The 12,062-nt window shown below is 44.5% G+C and overlaps 1 protein-coding gene across 1 annotated transcript; it reads left to right on the top strand.

Annotated features, from left to right (window-relative positions):
* Positions 1-3,517: 3,517 nt before the first annotated feature.
* On the top strand, positions 3,518-11,707 carry SDE2 (SDE2 telomere maintenance homolog). Its single transcript, XM_081905416.1, has 7 exons — positions 3,518-3,688; positions 4,684-4,801; positions 5,356-5,467; positions 7,300-7,469; positions 8,899-9,007; positions 9,891-10,251; positions 11,034-11,707. The coding sequence occupies exons 1-7, from the start codon at positions 3,581-3,583 to the stop codon at positions 11,247-11,249; spliced, it is 1,194 nt and encodes a 397-aa protein (XP_081761542.1). The 5' UTR covers positions 3,518-3,580; the 3' UTR covers positions 11,250-11,707.
* Positions 11,708-12,062: the final 355 nt, after the last annotated feature.

Here is a 12,062-nt window from a genome sequence, read left to right as displayed (position 1 = left end):
TTGTCATCCTAGAAATAAAGGACAAGTAGCACCCAGTTCTGGGCACCACAATCTGAGAAACCTTACGAGGAACAGTTGAGGGAGCTGGGTATGTTTAGCTTGGAAAAGAGGAGACTGAAAGGAGTCACGTTCAAATATCTAAAAGGCTGTCACATGGAAGATGGAGCAAACTTGTTTTCTCCTGCTCTGGAGGCTGGGCTCGAACCAATGGCTTCAACTCACAAGAAAGGAGATTCCAACTAAACATCAGGAAGAACTTTATGACAGTGGGAGCTGTTCAACAGTGGAACAGACTCCTCAGAAGGTGATGGACTTTCCTTCATTAAGGCTTTTAAGCAGAGGTTGGATGGCCATCTGTCATGGATGCTTTAGTTGAGATCCTTGCATTGCAGTGCATTGGACTAGATATCACTCAGGGTCTCTTCCAAATCAACGAATCTGATTCTATGCTATTTGCTTCCTCAGTGTTTCCTGCATCTGCTAGTACCAGCTCTATAGACTGTAAGAGACAGCAGCTCAGCAATGAAGTCCTGGCCTGCCAAGGACTAACATCTGCCTCCTTTGGCAGCCATTTCCAGGCCAGGAGATTCAATTCTAGAGTGGCAGTTTGAATATCTGAGCACTGGGGCGGCAGCGGCGGGGGGGGGGGGAGCATGCTAACATAATTACTCCCCCAGCACCCCCTACATCTGCCAGCAGAGCCAAAAGCTGTGATAAAGATCAGCAGCCACCTTTTTGTGATTATACACACAGGGTGCTTTTAAACTAAGTTTTATTCAGAGTAAACCCTTTTAAATTAATGAACATGTCTAAGTTAGGTCATTAATTTCAGTGGTTCTATTCTGAATAAAACATGGTTGGATACCACCCATTGTAACTCTTGTCTATTTTACTGTATTTTAAATATGTTGGAAGCCACCAGAGGACTCTGGCTAGTAGGTGGGTCTAATAGTCCTAAATAAAATTGGGGTGGAGTAGAGCGGTTTAGAATCAACTGAACTGATCCCAAAGGTATTAATAAATAATGTTTTTTGTCAGGCATCTGAAAGCACACGGTGTTGGGGCCCATTTGGCACTTACTGGGGAGGGCACTGGATAAAATTGGTGCAACAGCTGAAGAGGTCTTGCTCCTAGGTATCACTGCCAAGCTTCAGTTGGCGGGGGGGGGGGGCACATGGAGCAGGACTGCCAGTGTTGAAAGGATAACACGTGGGGGTACACTTATGGGCAGAGGAGGTGCTTAAGATACCCAGGTCCCAAGGCATGCAGGGTACTAAGGGTAAGAACAAGCACATTGGATTGTGTTTAGAAGCTAGCATTGTATTAAACATTGTTCATGAAGCCATAGTCTCATAAGATAGTCAGATGGGCTGAGAGGGGAGAATAAATGTTTATGGATTGAAATGTGCATTTGCGCATTTATTGTCATAATTAGGTTTTAGATTCAATTAATTATTTCAACATCAATTTTTTAACTGAGCTTTTTGAGGAGTGGGAGGCAATAAAACGCATACCAACTGATTTTACAGTCAACATGATAGCATCTTATAGAAGTAACTTTAACATCAACATTTACACCAGTGAAAATGCCTAGAAGGTAGGCCCCAGCCCCTGTTATGAAATCCAAAACTCATCCCTTAGAATATGAAAATAGAAGGAGCACCTGAGCATATGCCTCTTGTCACACTGGAGACCCCCAATAGCTTTTACATTTCTGAGGTTAGGAACCAGGGATTCCAGTTCACAGGACTACCTCCCACATATACTTGCACAATGCTGCCTTTATTTAGAATTGAATTATCCTCTCCAAGGTCTCAAACTCAAACTCAAACTGCTTTACCGCCCTTCTTGCTAGACCATATAATTAGATCTCTATTGTCAAAACCATCCTTCACACTATGCTAGATAGTGACAACCTGTTTCTCTGTACAGTAATAGCAGATCAAGTTATGCAGAGTCCTTATCCAAAGCCATGTTTTCATGATTCCCATTTGAGTGGACATTGACACGTTGGGATGGATTCGAAATGCTGTTATTTTGGCATTAGAATGTGAATCTCTTATACAATGCCTGGTGACATTTATGTGCACCCTTAGACTGGCTGGAGAGGAGTGCGTTTTGAGTTAGTAGTGCAACAGGGCCTTTTCCTTGCATTGAATCAACACTGCCTTCATTGTTTTGAGGTTGGTTGGCTTTCAACTACAGCGTGAGCCATACATGAAACATCGAGCCACACCTCGACATAAGCACTCATTATGGAGGTCCACTCGGGGTTGCTGCCATATCTTCAGGCTGTTCCCACTCCCCTTTCAAAAAGATCTGTTCAGATTTGCGCCATACTTGTTTTACAAGCTGAAGACCCAGGCGCTGTGTGTGTGTGTGTGTGTGTGTGCGCGCGCGCGCCTGTAGCTGGGAGAGCGAGAGAGCTCTTGCACATATTTATGTTCTGCATCTTTGTAGAAAAGGGATGGCTTTGAAGGAGCCTGGTGGTGCTGCTGGAGTCTTGTGTAATTCAAGTCTCAATTTCCCCTGCCTTAGTTCCTCCCTCCCTTCCTCGCCGCTTGCACAAGTCTTTTCAGGAAAGGCCGGGAGTGAGGCGGTAGCTGTTGCGAGACCGAGGGCTGCGCATCGCCTCCGAAACGGGCACAGCCACTCCTGTCTCGTTGCTGTTGCCACTGGCACGGTAACATGGGTAGTCGCATTTACTATGCTACCACCTGGAGAGCCGGGGGGGGGGGAGAGGATACAGATCGTTGCCCAGGAGCTCTCCAGATCGTTGCTCCCAAGCTGGCATTGTCAGGGAATATGGCGTTTGCGAACACAATAAACCGCGCGGAAGAGAGAAGAGGAGCGCGGGGGTGGGGGGGGGAGAGAGAGGAGGAAAGGCGAGCTCTCCTTGGCGGGTTTTAAAAATATACCAAGCCTAGCGAAATAAGGGGAAGGAGAGTTGCAAATGTTGCTATGCTCCCCAGGTTGCAACATTTCCCACTCAGCTCCCCCCGCCTAAGACTCGTCATTTTTCAAAAGGAAGCGCACACTCCTGTAACAACAGGGGGGCTTCCCCTCCCGCCCCCTCGTCGTGGTGGGAAAGCAGCGCGGATGCATTTCCACGCACCGCAGAGCGTGCAAGCTTCTGGGTTATTGGAAATACTGTAAGTGCGGACAGAAGGCCGATGAGCGGAGAGGCAGCCAAGAGGAAACGAAAAACCAAGGCGGGTTGTATCCTGCTCTCGCTCCAAAGGGGTAAATCACTTGAAGCGCCGCCACGAAGCAGGAGTCGCTGCAAGCTCCCGCCGCCTCCTGCTCCATCCCCTGACAGCCTGCCAATTCCAACCCTGCCGCCCAGCCCCCACCCGCTTTATCTGCCTCCACCAGGCATCCCTCCCAGACCCACCCTCCGTGTCACGTGGGAGGGAAGGGGGCTGCCAAGAAACTCCTGCTGCTGCTGGCCAGGGAACTTCCAGTGCCCGACTTCCTTTTTGCGTCCATTACGTCACTGGTGCGCGCCGGCGGCCGCGCGTCTTTTCCGGGAAACTGAAGGAGCGACGTGTGGGACGGTGTTGCTTGAGGAAAGGCGAAAATGGCGTTGTGGGTGCGGGACTTGCTGGCTCCTGGAGCGCAGCCGGTACCTCTGCCGGCCGAAGATCGATCGGTTTGTGGTTTACTCCGCGCTCGTTGCCGGGTACAGGTAAAAAAAATGGGCTCGTGTGAAAGGAGCGGGTGGGGCTTGGTCCCTGTGTGAGGGGCGGAATGAGATCCCTCGGGGTTGGGGGCGCGGGAGCTGGGAGGACACCCCCCGGAATTGTTAGACTGCCCTCGCCACCCCCACCCCCAGTTAGCGTGATTAGTTGCTCGGGGTGGTGGTAATTGTAATCCCAAAAGCACCTGGAGCCAAGGGGCTACCCAGCTTAGCTTGACATAATTCCCTTTTGCGTTAAAAGCTGGGTAGGGGGCCAAGGAGAAGGGAATGACTGTGAAGCCGTTGGGGAAAGTGAGAAAGTCCCTCAGTGGTGTTTTTGACAGTCATTGTCAAGTACGGCATGGCAGTTAAGAGATTATTAATGGGGCTGATGTTAACTGATTTGGGAAATTCTTTGAGGTGTATAATTCAACACTTGGTAGATGTGTTTTCTGTTCTTGTTATTTTGCCCCCTCCCAAGAGCTTGGGCAGGTAACAGCATTAAAAGTATAACAAAATGGTACATGATAAAAAGAAGACTAAAGTCCCCCTGTTAAATCCAAAGTCCTCTTGACCAAAGATAGTTTTACAGTTCATTTAGAAAGTATGCAGAGTCTGGACTTTAAGGAGAACGGAGTTTCACAGTTCTGTGCCTTGGAAGCATTTCTTATAAGCATTCATAGTTTCTTTCTTTTTGTCTTATCTATTACCATTCAGTTAACAGAATCTTTCCAAATTTTAACAGTGGCACTACCAATTTGTGACTCAGTGGGATGTGACTCATATTGTGTTCTGTGCTGCACATATTTGTATACATTTACTTCACCAAGTATTGGATCTTTACACAGAGAAGGAACCAGATCTCTTACCCATCTTTTCACCAGCATACAGTTCTAAATAACTTGACTGGAAAATAATCTAATTGCCAGTTACTACATATTAAACTGTTGTAGCATTTCAACCTACAGTATATGTTTAATTCTTTCTGACTTGTTTGTATTTAGGGTCTTCCTGAAGATCACTTCTATATAAAGTGTAATGGTCGACTTGTTAATTCTGAAGATGTGCTACAAGAAGGAGCCGTTTACAGCCTGGAACCAAGACTGTGTGGTGGAAAAGGAGGTGGGTTCACAGTTGCAACTTTGTGCTAAATAATTAGAATACTGTGTAACTCTGAAAGTGGAAATTAGAATATGTTTCTTTCATTGCAAGGAGCTTGTAAATTTAGCTATGAACCAAGCCTGGTTTCTCAAGCTTTCCCAGAATGAGCTGCTTTCTGCCAACCTTAAAGTGTTTAACCTTCCCTGTGTGTAACTGAGCTACGAGTAATTCTATGCAAGCACAAAACATTTTCTTAACTACATAGATGCAAAATAAACTTAGTGAAAAATCCTTAACATAGATCTATCTTAAATTTCTGCATGTAGCAGTGGGAAGAAGACAAATATAAATACAAAAAGGTGAGATCACAGTCTTGATGAGCCTTTCCCAACCTGGTGTCAACCTGTTTCGGACTACACCTTCCATCAGCTTCAGCATCTGGAGGGCACCTGGTTGGAAAAGGCTGATTTTGAGTAGGCATCCTTGCAGTTTAACATTCCATTACCAAATAATCTTGCTATAGTGTTCTCTTATTCTTACCGTTATGCTGCTGACAGCTTGTAATTCGCTCCTAGGTTTTGGATCTATGCTCCGTGCACTTGGTGCTCAAATTGAGAAGACAACAAATCGAGAAGCTTGCAGAGATCTTAGTGGAAGGAGACTTCGAGATGTTAACCATGAAAAAGCGTGAGTCATTTATTTCTCACAGAAAATAACCCTACATCTCATTATCAGTATTCTATAGATTTAGAAGCGCATTTCTCAAAATACTATAAAAAGTCCAAATGAGAACACTGATGGAAGTAACGGAATGTGTTACTTCTGGGTTTCACTGCTTGTGCATGCGCAGATGCTCAAAATGATGTCATACGCATGCACAGAAGCGGCGAAACATACCCACGCCAATGCAGACACAGGTTGCGTTCTGCTCTGGATGCAGATGGGCTCCGGAACGGATCCCATTCGCATCAAGAGGTACCAATGTACCCAGATTCCGTTAGCCTTTACGCAGTCAACTAGACTTTCGAAACTGCAGCTTTGTTGTGTCTACTAATATACAATGGTATTCAGTGCTAGTCCTACTCAGAGTAAATCCTTTAAAGTTATTGGACATAACTTAAGGTCGTTAAAGCAACCCATAGCATTGTTGGAAAGTAATTACTCCTCTGGAGCTAGAACTGTTTGGTTACATCATTTAAACCAGTCTAGTATATAACAGTTCACCTCGTAACCATGGACAAGGAATATGGGGGGGGGGGGAGCAAACCTGACAGGGGAGGTAGAGATCTTTCCACCCCTCTTCTGACAGGCCACTTAATTTCTGAGCTAATTGCAGAAGAAGAAAATTCCCCTACAACCAACACAGAAGGCTGGCAGAAGGCAGATGGATAGCCATATCCCTCTGCCATCAGTCTGCTTGCCAGAAGGCTTTTTTTCTAGCTTGTGGATCTTCGTCTCCGCAGAAATGCAGACTAGTAATTTTTTTTGCAGGCTAGTAGCTTTTGTGTGCTTATTTACAAGGTTGGTTAAAGCAGTTAGCCCCTTCAGATGCCCTTATTACATTATATATAAGGAGGTGAGCAACACATGTAGAATTGCAGAACAAATGCTTGGAGTGAGCCTGAGATGAGTATTGTGGGATTTTTATTCCTGCTGAAGTTTGATTGGTCTGGTTTGAACTTTGGTTTTAATTGTTAATTTTACATATTTCTGCTCTTGTGAAGGGCAAACTAGAAATATGCTACTTAAAATAACTTTCGTGGACAAGGCATGTATTTAGCCTTCCTGGCTTTCTCTGCAGTAGTTAAACATCTGGAGGATTTTTATTTTCCTTTCTGGTGTCTCATTGACAGTGACCCCTGCCAAACCCCATCAATTAATAAAGACAAGTAATTTTTTATGTGTTTTGGGAGGAAGCACATGAAGATGTTTTCTTGTGTTTTGTAGGAAGATGGGAGTTTTTAACACTCACTGGTTAACATGGTTAAACTAAGGAACTCATTCCCAGTCGTGCCCACCAACTTGGATGACTTTGAATGAAGATTAGACAAACTCATGGAAGGCAAGGCTACTAGGCATGATGGCTGTGCTCTTCCCCCACAGTCAGAGGCAGCAATGCTTCTGAATAAAAGTTGCTGGAAACCACAGGAGAGAAAGAGTACTCTTGTGCTTGAATCCTGCTTGTGGCTTTCCCACAAGCATCTGGTTGGCCACTGTGAGAACAGGATGGTGAACTACATGGACCATTGGCCTGATCTTCTTACATTCTTAATTGCAGGTGGGCAGACTCATGCCCAGCTTGCAGGCTTCCCACAGGTATCTGGCCAGCCACTGCAAGAACTGGGTGCTGGACTAGATGGGCTGTTGGTCTGATCCAGCAGATTCATCTTCTGGCCTGTTCCACCCTTTTCCTCCTAGCAGTAGGCGGAAAGAGTGCTTGATCCGAAACTATCAAGCCCATGGCAGAGTGGGCACATAAAAGTGCATGTAGTGTCATGTGGCTTCTTCTCTCTTAACAGAATGGCTGAATGGGTGAAGCAGCAAGCGGAACGTGAAGCGGACAAGGAGCAAAGGCGTGTGGAAAGACTGAAGCGTAAACTTGCGGAGCCGAAACACTTTTTCACGAACCCAGACTACCAGCAGCAATGTCACGAGATGGCAGAAAGGCTGGAGGATTCCGTTCTCAAAGGTAGCACAGAGAGCATCATTGGTCATTATGCTGGATTACATAGCTCAATTGGGCCCTTAATTAGTTGCAGCTAAATAGCCTGTCATTATGATGCTCTGGTGTTGAACAGTGTGCCTGTGTGTTTGTGTATTTGCCTTGAATTTTCAACCTCTGGGGTGGACAGCTCTCTCCTAGAATAGAAAGTTTTCTTCCGTTATAGGTGGGACTGTGATCCAAAGGTGTCTCTCACTCAGCTTACTGGATGTTCTTGTGGGCAGAAAAGAATTGTCAGTGATTCTCCTCTTCTCCTGTAGCTTCTATTCCACCTCCTTCACTGTCCCAGGGGAGGGGAAGGGTTTGCCCAACCCTCCAAAGCAGATTTTCAGCAGGTGGAATGTGGAGTTGCCGAAACATGCCTCCTTCCTCTTCTGCCTGCATCAGCATCCAGTTCGTGGAGTTCTGCTGAAGGCAAGTCTAGGTGCACTTCCCAGTCTCTGACCTCTCATGATCACTACCTCTCAGTGACTGAGCTGCTCTGTTACAGTGGCTCTGACCATGCAGGTATTGCCATGGCGTCCTCCTTGCTGTCACTGGATTAGCTGCTTCGGAATTCTCGCGACTTGCAAGACTTAACCTGCAGGCATACAGAACAGTTTGTAGAACCTTCTGAGTTTGAACTCTGGGGTCTGTGAACAATCTAAGTGAAATTGAAACCTCTTATTTGTGGCAGTCCTCTGCGGGCCTTGGAATGGCACCTCAGAATGCAGATTGGTTCAATGATATCATTGCCTTGCGATGAAAACAACAGTGAATGCTCGTAAATATGAATAGGCTTGTTAAGATTTCGTTTTGGAAAATGGTTGTTGAAAATTAAATTCCTTGGTGTTTATTTTGATAGTTGGATTTTGATAAATTTTGAAAGGCTGCTGAGATAATTTAGTGGAACATCCCCCCCCCCCATTACTCTGTGGAAGAGCAATAAAATGCAAAGCAAAGGGGATTTTCAAATTATTGGTTTTGTTATATTTCTATCCCACCTTTTCTCCGAAGGATTCAAGGTACACAGTTCTCCCCCTCTCCATTTTATCATTGCAGCAACCTTCTGGGGCAGGTTAGGCTGAGAAATGGTAATTGGCCCAGCATCATCCAGTGAGAGTAATGGTTCAGTGGGGATTTGAACCCTGGTCATCCAGGTTCAAATTCAACACTAACCACTATTGTTTGCTATCATCTGAACCGAGTACTGGTGATGCCTTAAATAACATTGTCAGAGCTGAAAAGTAAGCTAAATGAAACTCTGATTTAGTGGGAAATTAGAGATAAATAGAAATTGTGCTTTCATTTCTTAATTCTCATACCTGCTTTTTTATTATGTCATTGTCTGTGTTTGATTTGAAATGCCAGGGATTAAATGGAGAAGGAAGAGTTGACTGATTTTGCTCCTTTTCAGGCATGCAAGCATCTTCTAGCACAATGGTCTCGCCAGAGAGCAGTGAGAGCCGGAAACGGCCAGCTGATTCTGAAAAGGGAGCCACGTCTGAGAAGAAGAAGTGCTTTTGGTGAGCATTACAGTTTGATCCTTCTAACTAGATGAGAAGGTGCGTGAATAAAGATTGTAAGGAAAAGGAACAGAATTGCTTCCTTTAAAAGGAAGCAGGTGGCCTTAAATACAGTGGCATGAATCCTAAGAACTATAAGCACTGATCTGCTCGTGAAATTAGGTTTCTCACTGCCTCTGCTTGCAAGTAATCCATTGGATCCAAATTAATAATCCTCTACAACAGCTCAGCACGTTGAACCCTTTAAGTTCACTGCAGAATGCAGCAGATAAACTAGAAGGCGGCTTATTATAGCAATATTCTGTGTAAGTATTCAAGATGGCAGAGCTCCATGGTTTCAGCAGAGTAATTGAATGAGCCCCTTGGAATTGGGTGGGAATAGTGTGTTGGAGGTTTTGTGCCTGTTTGGGTGCTTATGGTCTCCGATTTTCTACTCTACTTTTAGAAAGACTTGCCCTTTTGATACCATTACCGTGATGTTTGGTGACTTCTATGGAATTTTAGTACTGCAAGAGCTTCACTGGAATTGGTCTTGCATTAATTCCGTTAGTAGGGCCGGCCCTACTTGGTTGCCTCAGGTGACAGATGTTGAGGAGATAGTGAGTGGGTTTGTGTCCCATGCAGCCTATTCTTCACCCTGTAAGCTAGCCTGCTGCCTTCAGGTACAGTGAAGGATGCTGAAGTAAAATCCAGTTGCCAGTACCCTCAACTTCTGTATATGAAATTGGGTAGGAAAATGTGTTCTTCATTGCCAGAACTTGTGTTCCTTTCATAGTTGTTGGGGCAAAAGGCTTTTGGGCAAATTGCCAAACCTCTGTGCTTTGCTGACGCTATTTGTAAAAACACACACTTTTTAATAATGGATTTTCATTGATTGTGGTAGGTTGGGGGTGGAAGGCTTGGAGGACCCTGACAGTTCACAAGACAGCAGTAGCAGTGAAGATGACGACTCACCTGGCACATCAGGAAGTTGCACCGTGTCATCCGGCAACCATGTGAAGATGGTGGAAAGTACAGAACAGTGTCTCAACAGTTCTGAAGATTCTAGAAGCTGCTCATCAGCCTCTGATGCAGCTGAGAATTTGCAAGAAGAAGGGAAGCGTGCTAGAAAGGATCTGGTAGAGGATCCACCTATCACTGAAGCTGCAGCTGTCGAGAAACATCAAACAGCCAGGACAACAAAGGACAGAGATCAGGCGCATGCCTCAGATACGCAGGAACCTGTGAGCCAGTTACAGAGCACAGTAAGTATGATGCTTATTATGTCTGACTAGAAGTTTATTTATATATAAATATATATATTGAAATGCAACTGAAATGCAGTTGAAATGCATTGCTACCATTCCCCATAGCTTATATTTTCACTCACAATGTGATGATTGCAATGTCACGTCTCATCCTTCCAGATACATTTTTGGGAGTGGGAGGGTAGGATGGTGGCGGCTATTGTTATCTATCTATCTATCTATCTATCTATCTATCTATCTATCTATCTATCTATATCTATCTATCATCTATCATCAGTAGATTCTACTGACCTACACACACACACACACTCAGCTGGGCCCTGAGAAAAAAGCTGTCCCATTTACTGGGCTGCTCTGGTCCATGGGGTCATGAAGAGTCAGACATGACTAAACGACTAAACAACAACAACAACTCTTAACCATAGATCGAGGTGGAGAAAGTGTGGCTCTCCAGAAGTTGCTGGGCTGCAACTCCCATTGGCTGGAGCTAACAACATCTGACAGCATCATCTAGCAACATCTGGAGGGCCATAGGTTGCCCACCCCTGCCACAGAACCTCTTTGGTTAAATTGAAACATAAATACAGGACTTTGGAGTCCTTTAAGGGTGCTCCTATAACTTAAACTCAACACGCACCATGTTAGATGACTGCAATATTCCAGACTGAAAACATGTAGTTGTTTTTTCTGTTTCCTTTTTGCTGAAAAGCTTTTTGTCTCTTTGGGTATCCATGACACACATTTAAAACACTGCCTGTTTTCCTTTGTTTTTTTGTTAGGAGACTTCAACAATAGATCTTTTGGAATTCAACTCTGTTGCTGAACTGGAAGCCATAGGACTAGACAAGCTGAAGTCTGAGCTGACGGCTTTGGGACTGAAATGTGGGGGCACCCTGCAAGAAAGAGCAGCACGGCTTTTCTCAGTGAGGGGTCTGCCGAGAGATCAGATAGATCCTGCTTTGTTTGCTAAGCCTTCAAAAGGGAAAAAGAAATAATTTTTAAAACTGGCTTTTTAATTTTTCAAGATTCTTCATATTCTGCTGTTTTTGTATAGTGATCTCTTTTCCAGGAAAGAAGAGGCAAATTTGTTCAATCTTTAAATACAGTTCTTATATGAGTAACTTGGGGTGGGGAGCGAAGGTTTTTGCCTGCTGACTCATTGTTGCTTTCTTGACTTTTGTGCAAGTCCTGATAGCTTTTTGCACAACAAGATCATAGCAAGATGCTATGTTTGCTTTTGTTTTTTTTACGCTGAAGCCTGTTTCCTAAGAGTAGTGAGTGGCAAATGTTTTAAATGCTATAAAGTCGTTTAAAAATAAAAATAAAATTCTCAGAATGGCATTGGGTGATACAGAAGAAAATGAATGATAGGAAAGAAATGCTGTATGTGGTTGTATGAATAGTTAATAAAAGCCAAAGCTACGGACTGTGGGTTGAATCTTCTCAAACCTGATTTCATGTTTGCGACTGGTGTTTTTAATGCAATACTTGTTGCAAGGATACCGACAAACATGTGAGAGCTGTTACTCATCAACCTGGGGCAGCGTGCCCTTCCACGCAACATCTATTATAGCAGCAAGCCCATTTTGGGAACAAACATTGTTTAGATGTTTTTCACAAGCCAATGCTGAGGTTTGAGTTAACTGCTGACGAACACCAGATATGCCAAGGCCTACTAATTTCATAAATAAAACCTTAATTCATCTGTAAGTAGAAATAGGCAAAGTGGTGTCCTTCCTTCTGTGAAAATTATCCATGGGCTAAATGACTTGCATAACCATAGCTTAACCGTTCATCCATTCTCCCTC

Source organism: Podarcis melisellensis (assembly GCF_964234715.1).
Source record: "Podarcis melisellensis genome assembly, chromosome: 3".
In the NCBI taxonomy this organism is placed as follows: domain Eukaryota; kingdom Metazoa; phylum Chordata; class Lepidosauria; order Squamata; family Lacertidae; genus Podarcis; species Podarcis melisellensis.
This window is presented reverse-complemented; position numbering and strand designations above follow the sequence as displayed.